Raw genomic sequence first — 17,291 nt, 5'->3', positions numbered from 1 at the left:
TGCTGCTACCTGTTGAGACTAGAAAATGGGTATATGGAGTTTGTTTTCTCTACTTTTGTGTATGTTAGAAATTTCCCAAAATAGAAAACTAAAAAGATAAAATAAAAATTCTAAACACATTTAAAAATTCACCATCATTATTTTGAACGTTTTTGTTTGTTTGTTTTTAAAGATTTTATTTATTTGACAGAGAGAGAGAGACAGTGAGAGAGAACACAAGCAGGGAGAGTGGGGGAGGGAGAAGCAGACTTCCCGTTGAGCAGGAAGCCTGAGGTGGGGCGCGATCCCAGGACCCTGGGATCATGACCTAAGCGGAAGGCAGACGCTTAACGACTTAGACACCCAGCCGCCCCATTATTTTGAATGTTAAATAAAAGTCTTACCTTCCCTTCTGTTGCTTTCTTCGTTGATGAAATTTCCTTCATTAGTTTGGGAATTTCCCTGTCAAATTTGAGAAAATTCTTTAGATTTCTAAGGTGTTACTCTTTACAGAAATTTTCTAAGATTATAAAATATACTTTCATGTACTTAGTGCCTAAAAAATATGGAATAAAAATTAAAATGGGTTCACATACTCTAACACAACTGCAATATGCCGATGTCGAATTCTGACCCAGAGGTCATCATCTTCTTCAAGGATTGCCTCCTTTTCTTTCCCATCTGTTTTGTATCTACAAGTAGACAGAAATAAAAATCTTTTGAATTATCCCCCACGAAAAGTGGAAGAAACATTTTTACAAACAATAATTTTAAGATACAGCTCAAGAAATTGAACAATACATACATTCAATCCAGTATTTTAGGATGATAATGAATACCTACTCAAAACTAAGGCATATTGCTTGCTGTCCTTACATTAAAAATCAAAGTGCTATGTCTACCAAGACATTTTTGCTTTCAAATGTTAGGATATAGCTCAGCAAAATGTTATTTTATGGAACAAAAATTCAATGTTCCACAATCAACTCTAAGAACAAGACTAAATTTATTATTAACATGTTCTAATTGCTTAAAATAGTATTTTGATGTGTTCGTAACCATCAGTGCAACTATCAAATACCCATTAAGTGAAGAACAGAAATATCACCTCCAATGTAGCCTATTAAATACTGAAGGTGTTTCAGAGTTAACATTTCATAAACATGTATCCAACTAAATAAATTCGTAAACATGTATCATCTGTTTCTATATTCTTCCCTAATCCTATAACCACATCTCCTTTGAAGAATGGGAAAGGAAATGAGAGAAAACTAATATAGTCATAAAAAACTGTAATTGCTTTACTGAGTACTATTGAAGTAAGAAGCAATTCAAGGGGTTCATGAAATTACTCAAAATGGGCTTCCTGACTCACTGCCTTCCCAAATGTAATTTGTCCCTTCTCTTTTTACACAGATACCCTCCTTCCATCTGTGGAGCTAGGGAGATTCAATCACCCTTCGAACTGTCAATTTCCTGAGCCAAGATTAGAAAGGACAGCTTTGAACTTTCCCAGCTCTAGATTACAGACAATAAATGTAGATTTCTACTGTATGAGTACAATCACTTCCGTAACTCCCAAAATTACAGGCCCCACCCAAAACACCATTTACCTATGCAGTCTTAAGAGCAGACACCCAAAGGCAGAATGACTGTGCTTAACCAGAACACACTAAGGAGAGAAGCCATTAAAATGCCACTTTGTACTTATATAATATCTTTAACCTTTGATTTATAAACAAAGATTAAGGCAGCAAGCCCAATAATACCAAAAGATGATGACAACCCCATTTTAAGAGTACATTTAAAGAGATCACCAAGATAAAAAATAGAATATGGATACCTAGAATGTCCTGCTTTGTATTGTTTCCATGAACAATTGCAATGGAGCACAAACCACAGGAGTTCAAGCTTCCATCTTAGCCTTATCTCTGGACTTTTCTGATTCATAATAAGAAGTATTGCTGGCTTATTATTATTTTTTTTAATAAGTCTCTCCCTTAAGCAGGCTCCACACCCAGCGTGGATAAAACATTTATCTCTCAGGGCACCTGGGTGGCTTAGTTGGTTAAAACGTCCGAACTTTGGCTCAGGTCAGATCATGCCCCATGTTGGGGTCTGTGCTGGGTGTGGAGCCTACTTAAGATTCTCTCCCTCTTTTTGCCCCTCCCTCTCCAAAATAAATAATTAAATAAAATATCATTCTCCCTTCAAGCCCCTCATTGCTGGGCATGGAGCCTACTTTAAAAAAAAAAAATTATCTCCCTAGGTTTGCTGGCGAGGAAAGAAAGGTTTAATTTTTTTTAAGAGTAAGGGAGAGACTTACAAAGCATCCATCAGTTTAATTTTCTTTTCTAGACTTTCTTTTTTTTTTTTTTTTTTTAGTTTAACTCTTTTCTAAATCTCTTGAGCAATGCAGGCTTAGAGACCTAAAGGACAAGAGAGGTAAACAATATCTCTTCTGAAAATTCTGAATAACCTGCTTGAAACTACTTTTGTATTAGAAAAATAGCAATACTGATTTCTCTATGTCACCAGACATTAATATAAATTACACAGAGAAAAATTCAGAAGCCAGGATTTGACCAGAATGCAAATAAACATAAAATAGAAAATACATAAATACAATACATACAGTAGAAAAAAGATCTTTTAATCAAAATTACTAAATTAATTTAAACATAAAATTTCAGAAAACTGATTCATATTCCTTTTTTACCACTATGCTTAAACAGTAAATCATAGATGAAAAATGCCAATTTGGACTTAGAAATTATGACATCAACATGTAAATATATACATGTATGTACACCTATATACACTCATAATGATTCACAATAATACAGTAAAATGGTTTCCTTCACTTGGCTTTCTATTTGGCATTACTTTTAAAGTAAGTATGCCTGTATCAGAGTTAAGTCAATAGGTACCAAATTAGTAACATTATGCCTATTCTCAATAGTTATCCTATTCAGTTTTCTAATGTTCTTAAATACATATTGACAAGACACACACACAGATACTTTTGCACATGTGATTCAAAATAATTATAGCCTAACAAGTTTGAATATGGTTTCCACTTCAATAAATACAGTTGTGGGCCTGGCATTTATCCTCAATATAAGCAAAAAGTCCAAATTCTAACTGTTTAAATGCAGCTTTGTTATAGACATAGTTAAGGAAGCAACTACACCAAAAAAGCTTCAAAGCAGTCAAATTACCCATTAACTTACAAGGTCAAGATATTTTTAATACGTTCTGATTATAGGGTAAGAGAATGATAATGTTTCTGAATATCAAAGTTACAGGGGCTTTAGATTTCTGGTGCCTACACGAATCATTAAATGCTCATATCCTATATACCCTGTTTGTATATGCCCTTTATATGCCCTTCAAATTATACTTGCTTGTATGTATCATTCTCAATTGGCAGTAGATCATATGCCATTGCCTGAAAGGTCAGTTCATGCAGGACAGTGGACACAGGATCAAAGCCACGATCAATTATTATGAGCTGGGAATGAGTTTTACCCTGGAATAACAAGATAAAATTATCTTCAGAAACTTCAATTTCTTTGTGTGAACACCTTGTTAATATCTCAGAAAACAAAAGCAGACTTTTCCTAAGTTCTGTCTCATTCTTAAGAATGTGAAGTTCTATTAAAATAGAAAAATTGGAGTGGCACAATAAGGGAAAAAAACAAGACTACAAAAACGAAAGCTTTCATAATTAGATTAAGGGGCTATATTCAATAAAACAATATTGCGAAAATTCATTTTAAAAAAAGTAACATTTACCTTGCACTAAATTCATATTCTTAGAAATTCAGCTCCATAAACACTAAAACTGATATAAATTATGAACAGTAGTCACGACTAAAGGCTCTAAGCACATGTGCTAAGCAAAAAATATGTAACTTAATTCTTATAGCAACGCTGTGAGGCAGGTCTTATTGTCTCCATTTGATGAGGGCCATTAGAGCTTAAAATTCAGTAACTTGCCCAAATCACATAGCTAGTAAGTGGCAGAATGGAGATTCCAACCCAGGTCAGTTTCACTCCATGCCTGTGCTCGTAACTGTTATGCTATTTAAAAAGATTATACTGATGTCAACTAAGATGGCAAATCAAAATGAAAGCCTTGTTATTAATTCACAAACAGCACTAATCATTAAACAGTGAATAATAATGCTGGGAAAAGTATTGTTAATATCAGTATCTTTCATACTTCATTTTAGGAAGTAGGATTATTATTTAAAGCAGTAAGAAATAACTACAACTCCATGCAAGTGATGTATCACTAAATTCTGCCCCTGAAACTAATACTACACTATATGTTAACTTGAATTTAAATACACTCTTGCAAGAAAAAAAGAAGTAACTACAACTCATTAGACAAACATTTCCTATTTATTTCCATGTATGAGACACAGATAAATTACATGAGACAGACCTTTAAAAAAATGCTTAATTAACCATTTACTCATTTAAATCTTGAGCCCATATGGTACAGTGGTTAAAAGCACAAGCCTCTGGAATCACATAGATCCAGGTATGAGTTCAGTCTTGACCATTATCTTGCTTTAAGATTTTGGATAAACTGTTTTAACTTGTTAGTATCTCAGTATTCTCATTTGTAAAATATAACCAAAACCTCTGCTGTATAAGATTATTGTAAAGATTTAATGTAATAACACCATAATACATTTAGTACCTAGCACTTAGTAAGCCTTCAATACCTCTAAGTTATAAGTCCTCAAAAATACAAATAGGAAAAAGACAGTGCAATATAAATGTTGTATCAAGGATTGGGGTTATGACAAATGGGGAAGGAAGCATCATTTGACCTGAAGAGTCAGGAAACGCTTCAGAAAGGAGGTGACACTTCATCATGTCTTTAAGTGCAGGAAAAGTATCAAGTATTTGAAGGATGTATAATTTCCCAGGCAGAAAAATGGAAAGGACAAGTTTGTTTTTTGTGGATTTTGTCCTTTTTTTTCATTGAAATTATGAAGGACAAAAGGATATTTACTAACATACTGATCATATATCTCTTCCTTCATTCAACATGCATTTGACTATTACTATGCTACATAATGAGCCACTGTCTTCCTAACTACAATCAGAACAGCTTTCACCAGACCTCTAGTAACTTTGAGTTCTAAACTAACATTACATCTAAGCTTATACCCTCCCATTCCAGTGCAGTTGTTTGTGAATTTCCCTTTTTCATTATGCCTCTGCCAAAGAAACCGGTTATCTAAGCAACAAAGTCCCTCTTCTATAATGTTGTACTTATTCTTTAAGCTGAAGAGCCTCTTCCTCTGGGGTGCTTTCCAAGATTCCAGTTAGAAAAAGATTAAGCCCCTACCTACATTCCCATTATATTCTATGTATTATTCTTTTCATTTCACTTACTAAAAAACACTGTATCAGAGTAATCAGAAACCACTGATTACTCCTGCCCATCTCCTCTTAGTTCTAAATTATCAACAATTTCTTCCATTAATTTCATATGGCTCCCTAAGCCCCCCTGGCCCCACCTCCTTCAGTCACCTCAGACTCTTCATTCTCCAACCCAAGTCTAAATGCTGGTATTCTCCATGTCCCAACCTTAGTCTCTGATTACTTTACACTACCTTCATAAGATAATAACAGCTGCCATTCATTAAACTCCTATATGCACCAGACACATTAATTTGCTTAATCTTCATACCAACCAAGCAAGCTATATGTTTATCTCATCCATTTTATAGACGAAAATACAACTCAAACTAGATAATTTGTGCAAAGTCAGAGCTAGTAATAAAAAGAATAACTGTATTTATTGTTTATTCAGTAATAAACATCATTATAAGAACTTTAAAAGTAGTAACTCATTTAACCCTCTCTCTACTTTATAAAACAGGTATTCTTATTATCCCCATTTTACAGACAAAAAAAACTTAGGCAAAGAGAAGTTACATAATGTGCTCAAACTGACATATGCTATGAATTAAATGGCAGAGCCAGGATTTGGACACAGTGCTTACTTTAAAAACCATATCTCCCCCACAAAACCACACTACTAAGCTTTCAGCTAACATCTATGTTAATGATTCCCAAATCAGTACTGGAAAATGAACAGATTTTTTGGTTTATGAAGAAATAACACAGACTTTGTGCATAATCACTATTTGCCTTTTATACATTACCTTTATTAGGCTCTTTTGATCAATCTTGTAGTAGTTTTCAAGTTTTTTTTCAACAAGCTGGGCAAGCTTACTGGCATTATCTAGAGGTTTACTAAAAGTGGAAAAAATGTTCAAACAATTATCTTTCTTTCAAAACACGTTACAATATCAGAAAGCTGAATTCTAAAATTATACCATGTGACAATTTATTAATTTAAAAGAGTTTATAAACACGGAGAAGTTCAGATAATAATATATCAAATATAATGTTATACCAATTTGTCTGGATTTTTACAAATGTAAACCTTATCATATGTGCTTCAGATTTTCTTAATGTAAAGAAAATAATATAAATAAAATTGCAGTTCCCTTTATTTTCTTCGCAATTCCTAGGCTTCTCTTCTACCTCTATCCAACCCCCAATTGCAACCACTACCATGAATTTGGTGTGTATTCTTCCTGTCAATGCTGTTATATATATATTTACTATTTTATATATGTTTAATAGTATATGTTATATATATGTTTGAGATCTATGTTGACACATATATATCACATTTATTCATTTTAGTTCTATATAGTATTCCATCATATAATTATACTGGATTCTATGTATTCATTCCCTGAAGGATAGACATTTAAGTCATTCTCAATTTTATACTATTTCAAACAACACTGAAACAAATATCTTTGAAAATAAATCTCTACGTATGTTTCTCTACATCTAAAAGTATAACTGCCAAGTCATAAAGTACATTTTTTACTTTTTTAGATATTAGCATATTACTCTCCAAATTAGTTGACCAATTATCCTTCCCACTAGCAGTGTGAGATTTCCCAACATGTTCTCTAACATCTAATCAGCTTTCCAATATAATCTTTTGCATAAAATCTTATAAATCACTCTCTACTAAAATGATAAAATCATAACCTAAATTCATCTTCATGACCAGTGGCATTAGTATAACTTTTGAGTCTACAAGAAAAATGCTGGAAAAAGCTCAATTAGCACACCAACCTCAAAAATGGAGAGTCTTATTTTGAGGATTTCAAAGAGTTAAAGATTCTTTAGGTTTAATGCTTTAAGAATAAATAAAGCAGGGGCGCCTGGGTGGCACAGCGGTTGAGCGCCTGCCTTCGGCTCAGGGCGTGATCCTGGCGTTATGGGATCGAGCCCCACATCAGGCTCCTCCGCTATGAGCCTGGCTTCTTCTTCTCCCACTCCCCCTGCTTGTGTTCCCTCTCTCACTGGCTGTCTCTATCTCTGTCGAATAAATAAATAAAAATAAAATCTTTAAAAAAAAAAAAAGAATAAATAAAGCAGCAACTATAAAGAATAATTTATTACACATTTTGCTTTAAAATATTTTCAAAACAAGTAATTTATGTTTGAACTACTTTAATGGTCCATAAGATATAAAGGAATGCTTTGAGAAAGTACAAGTAGGATTTTAAAAGCCTGGATTATTCTTTAGCTATTGCAGTAACTCAAAACAGGTCCATTGGTGAGCTTTTAATTTATTAATTGGCTATACTTACTCATCCTGAACAGAGCCAACACCAAGAGCAGAAACTTGAACAGCAACTGAACTCTAACAGAAGATAAACCACTTAGCTCTGTTCCCCTGAGTTCAGAATGTAATTAGTACATCACCTCTAAGAAAAAGAATCTTTTCAATACCTGATGTATGTATGAGTAGAGCTTATTAGGTAGCATCTGAATTAAGGAGATTTGCTATATTTTTCAAAGTAATTAATAGATTTTTTTAAGTGCTTAAGAGTAACGTAACTTAAAATATTACATGAATTTGAAATTAAACAGTTCAGCCCAAATAGCCTGACCAATGCCAATGTTTAAAGAAACTTCTAAAAGAAAAATGAGTGGTAATACTTATTCGTTGTACTACAGTATATTTACGACTATCATTTTACTGGTGCCATGCACTATTCTGAATGCTTTATAGAGTTCTAACAACAACTTTATAAGATGGGTATTATCATTCCCATTTCAAAGATAAGGGAACTGAGGGCAGAAGGGTCACATTGCTAGTAATTAGCAGAGATTAAAATTCAAGCAGAGATTAAAATTCAAGAGATTAAAATTAAAATTCAATTACATACAACACAGATGACTCTCAGAACATAATGATGAACCAAGAAGCCAGAAACAAAAAATATCATATGATTCCATTTTTACCAAGTTTGACAACAGGCAAAACTAAAATATGTGTTAGAAGTCAGGATAGCAGTGACCTTTGGGTAGGAAAGGGGGTGATGATCAAGGGGGATCATGAGCAGAACCTCTGAGTTGCCATCTATGTTCTATTTCTTGACCTTGGTGGGGTTTGTGGAATATGTTCACTTTGGAATGATTTATCAAGCCATACACATATAATTTATGCACTTTGCAGTAAATTTTATTTTTAAAAAGCAAATAAATAAAGGTACACAGTATTAAGTAAAACTTAATCTCTTAAAAAAAAAACCCAACAATCTATTTAAAATGGCCACTGGAATTAGATACTATCAATACTTTGAGGGACACTTGGGTGACTCAGTCAGTTCAGTGTCTGCCTTTGACTCCGTCATGATCCTAGGCTCCTGAGATCAAGTCTTGCATCAGGCTCCTTGCTCAGCAGGGAGCCTGCTTCTCCTTCTGCCTGCCACTCCCCCTGCTTGTGCTCTCCCTCTCCCTCTCTGACAAATAAATAAATAAAATCTTAAATACATACATACATACATACTTTGACACTAAAATCACTATGCAGTTAATATGGCCATTTGGATTTGGTGAAAACTTAACAGAACATTAATTATAAGACTGTATTATCTACATGACAATACTTTTCCTCTAAGCATTCCTTAAACTTATGAAAAAGTGTTTGCAAATCCAACCAAATTTAAGTGCTGAAATTTAGAGGCTATATTAGTTGCTCTGAAATTTCAACCTTAAACTTTAAATTTCCTTTATAAATAGCACAATTTCACATGGAAAATAAACTGCAAACCAATAAACACAAGCACAGAGACATTACCTCTATACTGGAGATCAAATAGAAAGCATAACATATACAGACACTACTGAGTGTCCTACCTTTTATATCTTACTCCAGGATTCTCATCCAGAGTAGCACACACTGTAACTATCTGCTCAGCCATTGCTTCCATAATGGCATCTTTTCCATTTGCATTACTGGGGTCCGGACTATAACAGTAATAGAATGCATCTGGTACATCAAGAGTATAAACCTAAGTTAGGCCGAAAAAAAGGTCACACTGTCAATTTGGTGACTTAATGAAAAAAAAATCAGTGAAGAAAAAAGCAGCCATTATTTGGACATTAAAAGAAATTATTTGCACTAACCATGCTGTTTCCTGAGACCACTGTATCTTTACCCTAATCAACCCTCATTTTCTCTCTGGCTTGATTTCATCCTTATTTCTTTTCTCACTCACCTTTCCTGCTTAGTCTACCTCTCTCCTTCAATTCTTGTTTCATAAACAGATTGTACTGTTTGTTTTTCACTACCTATGCAACAGATGAAGGAATCTGAGGTAGTCAAACTAAAATAAAAATCTAATACCTGGCACAAATACAACAAAGTCAAAATTGGTCTATATATTTGACATACATTAAAAATCTTAATTCATTAGAGAATACCTAGAAATTTTCCATAGTTGAGATGTTTTCTCAATTCTTTAGCTTATACTCTGCATGTCCTTAAAATAGAAACATATTTTCTAAAAACACAGTATTGTGCCAGACATAGTAATTGGTCTAATCACAGGATACACTGAAACCTCAAAGACACATTTATTCAACTAACAAAAGCATTTACTTATGTACAAAGAACTGGATTAGAGATTTACCATTATTGTGTTATTTGAAGAGTTCAAAAGAAGCAGCTCTCTAACTGGGGTTGGGAGTTCTCCGCTAAACTAATTTTTATTTTATTTTATTTTTTTAAACAATGATAGCAATCCCTCTTAGCCTAGGATAATGTATTGAGTGTAAAAGTAAGTATGTAATAAATATTACAGGTTAACTACTGAATTATAATCCACTTACATCTGTCTGTGTTACTCAAAGTCTTGGCTGTTGTAGTAACTTCCGAAAAGCACTTCTCATAGTACACTATCACACAATGGTAGATAATATAATCTGTTCAAAAATACTTACTGCCCTGGGGTGCCTGGGTGGCCTAACTGGTGAAGAGTCTGACTAGATTTGGCTCAGGTCATGATCTCAGGGTTGTGAGATCAAGCCCTGAGTTGGGCTCTGCACTGGGCACGGAGCCTCCTTCAGATTCTCTCTCTCCCTCTCCCTCTGCCGCCCCAACTCCCCCCCCTTAACAAACAAACAACAATGAAAAAAACTTACTGCCCTTCCCTAAAGGGCCTCTCACTCACTGAAGTCAGCCTTGGCTATGGTCATTGGAATACGAGTAGAAGCGACACGTGCTACTTTCCCACAAAAGCTTTAAAAGCCATGGTGCGTGTGTGGGTGGGGAAAGCCATGGTGTGGCTCAAGACATAGTGCGTGTGTGGGTGGGGAAAGCCATGGTGTGACTCAAGCCATGGTGTGTGTGGGGGTGGGAAGAGCCATTGTGTGGCTCCACCATTTCTCTTTACCCTCTGCTATGTCCCAGACAAGGGCTGTTCCTTCAGCCTCAGTCCTGGAATGAAGAGAATACAGGCAAAGCACAATGGACAATAACATGAATGAGAAATAAACTTGGTTGTTGTAATGTACTGAGATTTAGGGAGTTGTTACCATAGTTTAAATTAATCTAAGCTATCTCATACTCAAATGAATCAAAGAGAATTTGGAGCTAGTTTTCATTCTACACTCATATATCTCCCATTTCCTTCCTCCTCCTCTTTTCCACTTTTCACCAGCACCGTTACATGCTCCTTTAGACTATTATCAAATACTTTCTTCAACTTTATGACCCATAATCAGCTCTTAGGGAGACTTTTTTTTTTTTAAGAAAATATTTAATTTGACAGAGACAGCCAGCGAAGAGAGGGAACACGAGCAGGGGGAGTGGGAGAGGAAGAAGCAGGCTCCAAGCAGAGGAGCCTGATGTGGGGCTCGATCCCAGAATGCCGGGATCACGCCCTGAGCTAAAGGCAGACGCTTAACGACTGCGCCACCCAGGCGCCCCTCTTAAGGAGACTCTTAAGGAGACTCTGTGCACCCCCACCACTTCCATCTACTTTTCTTGCTAATCTATCGCTGGCTTAGGTCTATGTCTACCTAGACACCACCTAGTACCCTCTCCACTAACTACACCAGACTCTTTGTACTCCCTAAGGTCCACTGAAATCAAACTCCCCTATATTCTTGAATGCTTTCCATCTAATTGCTTTAATATATATGTGATAGCACTAATTATCTTAAACCCTCTGAGAGGGAAAGAGAGAGGTTTCTTTAATGTCTTTGACTCAAATTCAAGAGTGAATCAACCTCCTTCCTCCCAATGCAACCTCTAAATGTGGTGAATGTCCAACTTTTCTTCAGAGCACTATCATATCTGATTGTGACAATCTCTCCCCAATGATCCCCTGGCTTCTACTTTTCCTTAAAGACATTAGGACCAGTTCCATGGTCTTCTGTCCGCATCAGCTCATTTCCTGCCATTTATTCTTGGTGGGACCTAGAGCTTCCAACAACACAGTCCCAACCTACCTATAGAGACAGACTTATCTAGCATATTTTCGCCCCTTATAATTAATCCACACTTCTGCTGTTCCTCTGCACTTTTCTGTTTTTGTATCTTTGCATTCAGGTTATTCTCACTTTCCTCTTCTTTCCCACCTTATGAAATTCTATCCATTCATGAAGTATTTTCTCATTCTCCTAGTATGAATTAATCTCTCTTCTCTTGTGGTAGACTGTGAACTGCCTCCCCCAAAACCACTCTTCCCTTACTTTTCAGTAACCATTCCAACTCTTTGGGGGGATGCAGCCACATATGCCTATGTAAAAGACTACATTTACACACTTAAGTATACCCATGTGACTAAATTTTAGCCAACAAGATATAAATGAAATCTATATACCTCCTTTTTCTCTTTCCACACTGCTTCTTCAAATGAGGATGAAATGATACCAGTTAACTACCTTGAATCATTAGGGTCATGCCTAGAGTAGGCCCTTGACAATTCTGTAGAGCAGCATACCAGCATATATAACCCATTTTGTGACTTCTTTTATATTACTAAGAAACAAATTTCCATCTTGTTTAAACTACTGAAAGCAAATTTTTCTATTATATGCAGTTAAACCTAATCTTAATTGATATCATTTTGAAGATGTATAATTCTTTGGATTTCTTATACAGCATTCAGGTGCGTTGCAGGGCATATATCATTCCCAGCACAGCAAACCACTTTGCATCTAGCAGACACTGTCCACTGCACGTGATCTTGATAAATGCTCATAGAGGCCTTTCCTCATAGTTCAAATCACTTAGTGATTTCATTTATATCTTCACTCGCAAACGAAGGAGTTAAAAATATTTTCACTATAATTTCTCCGTAATAGTTAAATTTACTAAGTAAACCTTCTTAAGATATTTATCAAGGAAACAAAGGTAAAAACTTCCCCGGGGGGAAACAAAGCAGACAGGACCTTAAATAATCACAACATTTTTGCAAAAACCAGTAAGATTTTCATGAGATTTCTCTATATAGACAAAGACAAGTTATTTCCATCAACAATCAAATTGGTCAGAGAGCTATACAAATCTCTCCTTCAAATACAGCAACTGCAGAATTTTAATGAATTCTGAGCCTTAAACTATATTTACCATCTGTACAGCAGATGCTCTAGATACGCTTGCAATATTTCTCATACTACTGTTTATATCCCACATCATTTAGGAAGCCCATTTCACCCTACATTAATCTTACATATCACATTAAAAGGAACAGGTCTAAAGGTAACCTTTGGAAACAGTCTAATGTTAAACAGATATCTTAAATTTTTATAATTTGGATTATAATTTTTCTTTGCCCAAAACAGCAATTGCTTAAAAGAAAAATCCCTTTTCTAGGACCTTCCTGTCTCTTAAAATATTGACTTTATAGTTCCAAACGACAGTGAGCTATTACAATTTTATGAAATGCTAGAGTTCAAACACAGAGAACAGAGCACATCAAAGCTGAGCAATGCACTAGCTGTGTGATTTGGGCAAGTGCCTTAACTTTTGTGATCTCCCCATCTTTAAAATGAAGATAGGATTACTATCTATTCATAGAACTATTATGAGGATTTACATGAATATATTTATGGAAAACATTGAGGAAAGTGCCTGGCACATGGACAGTACTATGTAGGTGTTTCCTATCACGATTATTATTATTAATTGAAGGCTCTTAACTATTCCAAAGTCAAAATGAATTTTAAAAATTAAAGATTTTATAAGTTAAGATAATCTCTATAATGTTATATAAAACATTAATTGAAGAACATTTGTTTTAATATCACAAATGGTCACAGAAGCTAAAATGATTTCTTTTGAGTCATCTAACATAGACTGCTCAAAATCTTTTGATTTCATAATCTAATAGTGCTATAAAACTCGACATACACAGGACTTAGTGGCAGCCATGAAATTTAAGTTCCACTTTCATAATGTTCTGTTCCAATTATGCTCATCTCCTTTCCTTCATCATGAGAAATATTTATTTGTGGATTGTTCAAAATCACCAAATACACAGTACATAAAATCCATTATGAATTAAAATTAAAAATAAAAAAAGAAAGTACCTGAGATTCAAGTGGAATGAAGGAAATATTTATTTCTTTACATCTTCTTATTGACTTGGAGCAAGAAGCTTTAATTTTGTTAAAGAGACTATCAGGGCAAACTGAGAGAGAGAAAAAAAATCAAAGCATGTAACTCCATCTAAATTTTTATTCTTTTGAATAAATCATTTCAACATCCAAGAATACTTATTTTTCACATATAGTGACTTTCACAAAGTAATTTACTATGAGGATGAGATAATATGTAAATATTCTTCTTCATTTACAGAGCAGATGTATTCTAGCCAAGAGGGCTGTGATAGAAATTCCATTTTCCTTATTCATAGGCACCATAAGATAAGATTATTTCCTTAGAGAGCTGCTTACACAACAAACTAAAATTTTCAGGAAGGAAAATCAGGTCCAAACCCACAACTTACTAAACGTTACAGGACTTTCAGAACTTCTTAGGAATTTATACTACTTTTCTAAATCTGGCACTAAGCGCAACCATACCCCACAAATTGTTAGTTTTTTCCTTGTATATATTACAAGAACTTCTCTAATGTCAGGAAATCCTGAGACTAATAAATTCTGGACCTTAAAGCCTATTCCCCCCAACCCTACCTTTAATCTAGGTTGGAACATCAACCATTGGGTCTTAGTGTCTTTTAACATGATGCTCTTTAGCCTCAAGATTCCTTAAGAGGCTTTACATTCATTAAATTTTGTCAATTCCATAAACATGAAGTTCTGTATAATAAAGTTATTTAAAGGGTAAATAGTTATGGCATGATATTTTTAAAATGCAAACTACCACGGGCATGAGATAAATAATAACTTACAGGAAAAATAATATACTACTTAAAATGATGAATCTCTAATAGCACAGACCAAGACTGCACTTAGATGAATGGCATTTTCATTTTGCAACATAATTATGTAAGGTAAAACATAAAGCAGAATTCTACGTGTTTCTAGACTTCTCTGTGATTCTTTAGTTTAGCTGCTTTCTATCTGAACATATGGCATGGTAAGAGAAATGTGACAGATTCTCTCCGTTAATATTTGCCAAGCAGATGGCAATTTCTTCAGTACTCTCCCGAAGGGTCTTATTTTTGATTATATAATCAAATCCCCAATTAAAACTTTGATTTAAAAAAAATTCCTCCTGTCATCAGCATAAAATTTGAGGGACAGCCCTCACCACCAACCTCCCACCACTGTATACCAGCAAAAATGACTAGTCGTAATTTAATTTTCTATCACCTTAATATGAATTAGGATAGATATGATCTTATATCTTTAGATTCTTTCTAACCTAGTTAGAATAAGCAATAAGTAGAAAATCACAGAACTGTAATAAATACTTTACAATTAATGGGATTTTAAACAATGAAACAATACTTCTACAAAGCTACTTACAGTCAGTGAAGTATATATACGCTGCTTTGTATTTGTTCTCAGATTTACTTGCAAAATCATGTAAAAAACAGTCTACGGACTTAAAAAAGGTTAGACGTTAATATACATTTAACCAAATACTAATTTAAATATGTCAGCTTTTGAAATAACTAAGAGTATTCTTTTTTGATAATTAAAAAAACCTTAACTTTTTAGAAGTTTACTTTATAAACTGATTTTTTTTTAATGCTATGTTGTTTAGCCAGTAATAGCTAAAAACCTAAGTAGTAAGGTAATATGTATGAACAGAGTACTGTTTCAGCAATGAGAAGATCCAGGAAGAATTCAGTGAGGGAAGCTGAAGCCACACATAAGACCATAAGAAGGTAACAAATCAGGGAGTTGAGAAGCCAATGAACATCCTGGAAATGTTATCCCCCCAGATAATGAAGCCATTGAGACTACGACTGAAGAGGTATTGAAGAGACTAACAGTGAGCTAGGAGTAAAACTGTCAAGGGATAATGAAAGACCCAGAGGTTGGGAAATGACTGCAAGGAGGAGGAATGACAGGTAATACAGACCGGTAGTTCTTACATGCCTCAGCATTGGTAGTTTTTTTTTTTTTTAATTAATTAATTTATAGTGCTGGTAGTTTTAAAGATGACAATGATCAGGAAGCAAAAATGAAGAACACAGGGGCGCCTGGGTGGCACAGTGGTTAAGCGTCTGCTTTCAGCTCAGGGCATGATCCCGGCGTTATGGGATCGAGACTCACATCAGGCTCCTCCACTATGAGCCTGCTTCCTCCCCTCCCACTCCCCCTGCTTGTGTTCCCTCTCTCACTGGCTGTCTCTCTGTCGAATAAATAAATAAAATCTTTAAAAAAAAAAAAAAAAAAAAAAAAAGAAGAACACAGAATTTAATGATCTCCCCTCCATTTGTTCCTTTATCTCCTTCTGGAAGTCCTAGAACTATTTCTGTTAGATCTCATGGCTCTATCCAGCAAGTCTCTTATCTTTCCCCCATAATTTCCATGACTGTTTTTTTTGCTTTGAGAGATTCCATTTTGACCTTCCAGGCTATTAATTCAAATTTCAATGATGATAACCCTTTTCTGCAATTAACTTTTTAACTGAGAAATCACATTTTTGAGCTTCAGGAAGTTTTTTTGTGGGCTATACTATACTCCCCTTATGTGTATTATTTTTCTGTTCAGGTCTTCATCCTTCTTTCCAAGCAGCTACATTTTGTAAGATGTGTATTTTCTTCACTCTTACTGAACTTCCCCTCTCTGGCAGCTTGACCCACTTAGATGTGTCAGTGCTTTCCTTTGTCAACTCCCACTGGAGGTTTAGATTTGTTGTTGGGGGAATCCTAAATACAGGCAGTTCCACAAAAGGAGGAAGGCAAAAAGATTTCCCCTCCTACGGGCTGTAGGTATATAAGCAAACAAACCACCAGGTCTTCTCTTTTTCACCAACTGACCTTTCCCCAGGGTTCAGAAAATCTCTTACAGCCAAACTCTTCCTGAAATCTGTCATTTTATGACCCCTGGTTGGGAACACTCTGACACTGGTCTCCAGGGGCTCATACAGCCACTGAAGAAGGAAGTCTCTCACTAGGTTTCTCCACTAGTGTCCAATGAACCCAAGGGCTGTAGGACACAGGTAACTGACTCAGAAGTGAAAGAGAAACTAGAGTTGGTTATAGTAGAAAAAGGAGCCAAATTCAGGTACCATTTTTTTCTGAGTCCTTTGCTCCTTTACTAAATGCATAATTTCGTATCCTGCTTCTGTCACTTAACATTAAAAATGAACAATTACCTAAATCACTAAAATTTCCTAGAAATCTCATTTTCAATGGCCACATAGTCTTTCATACCATTATCTGTTAATGCTAAGAATTAGTGTTAGAATATAAAATGTCACTAAAATCCACCAGTAGCCAGGGGAGCCTGGGTGGCTCAGTTGGTTAAGC

At 35.0% G+C, this 17,291-nt stretch overlaps 1 protein-coding gene across 1 annotated transcript in view; it reads right to left on the bottom strand.

Moving 5' to 3' along the window:
• The window catches only part of STXBP3 (syntaxin binding protein 3), a 49,389-nt gene that overhangs the window by 15,646 nt on the left and 16,452 nt on the right, over nt 1-17,291 (bottom strand). Inside the window, exons 5-11 of the mRNA XM_002919194.4 lie at nt 15,334-15,412; nt 13,930-14,030; nt 9,247-9,401; nt 6,174-6,264; nt 3,387-3,511; nt 576-671; nt 384-441 (exon numbers count right to left, since the gene is read on the bottom strand). Coding sequence (XP_002919240.1) covers nt 384-441; nt 576-671; nt 3,387-3,511; nt 6,174-6,264; nt 9,247-9,401; nt 13,930-14,030; nt 15,334-15,412 — 705 coding nt within the window. The remainder of the gene's footprint in view (nt 1-383; nt 442-575; nt 672-3,386; nt 3,512-6,173; nt 6,265-9,246; nt 9,402-13,929; nt 14,031-15,333; nt 15,413-17,291) is intronic.

The sequence above is a fragment of the Ailuropoda melanoleuca genome, chromosome 2 (assembly GCF_002007445.2).
Source record: "Ailuropoda melanoleuca isolate Jingjing chromosome 2, ASM200744v2, whole genome shotgun sequence".
Classification (NCBI taxonomy): domain Eukaryota; kingdom Metazoa; phylum Chordata; class Mammalia; order Carnivora; family Ursidae; genus Ailuropoda; species Ailuropoda melanoleuca.
This window is presented reverse-complemented; position numbering and strand designations above follow the sequence as displayed.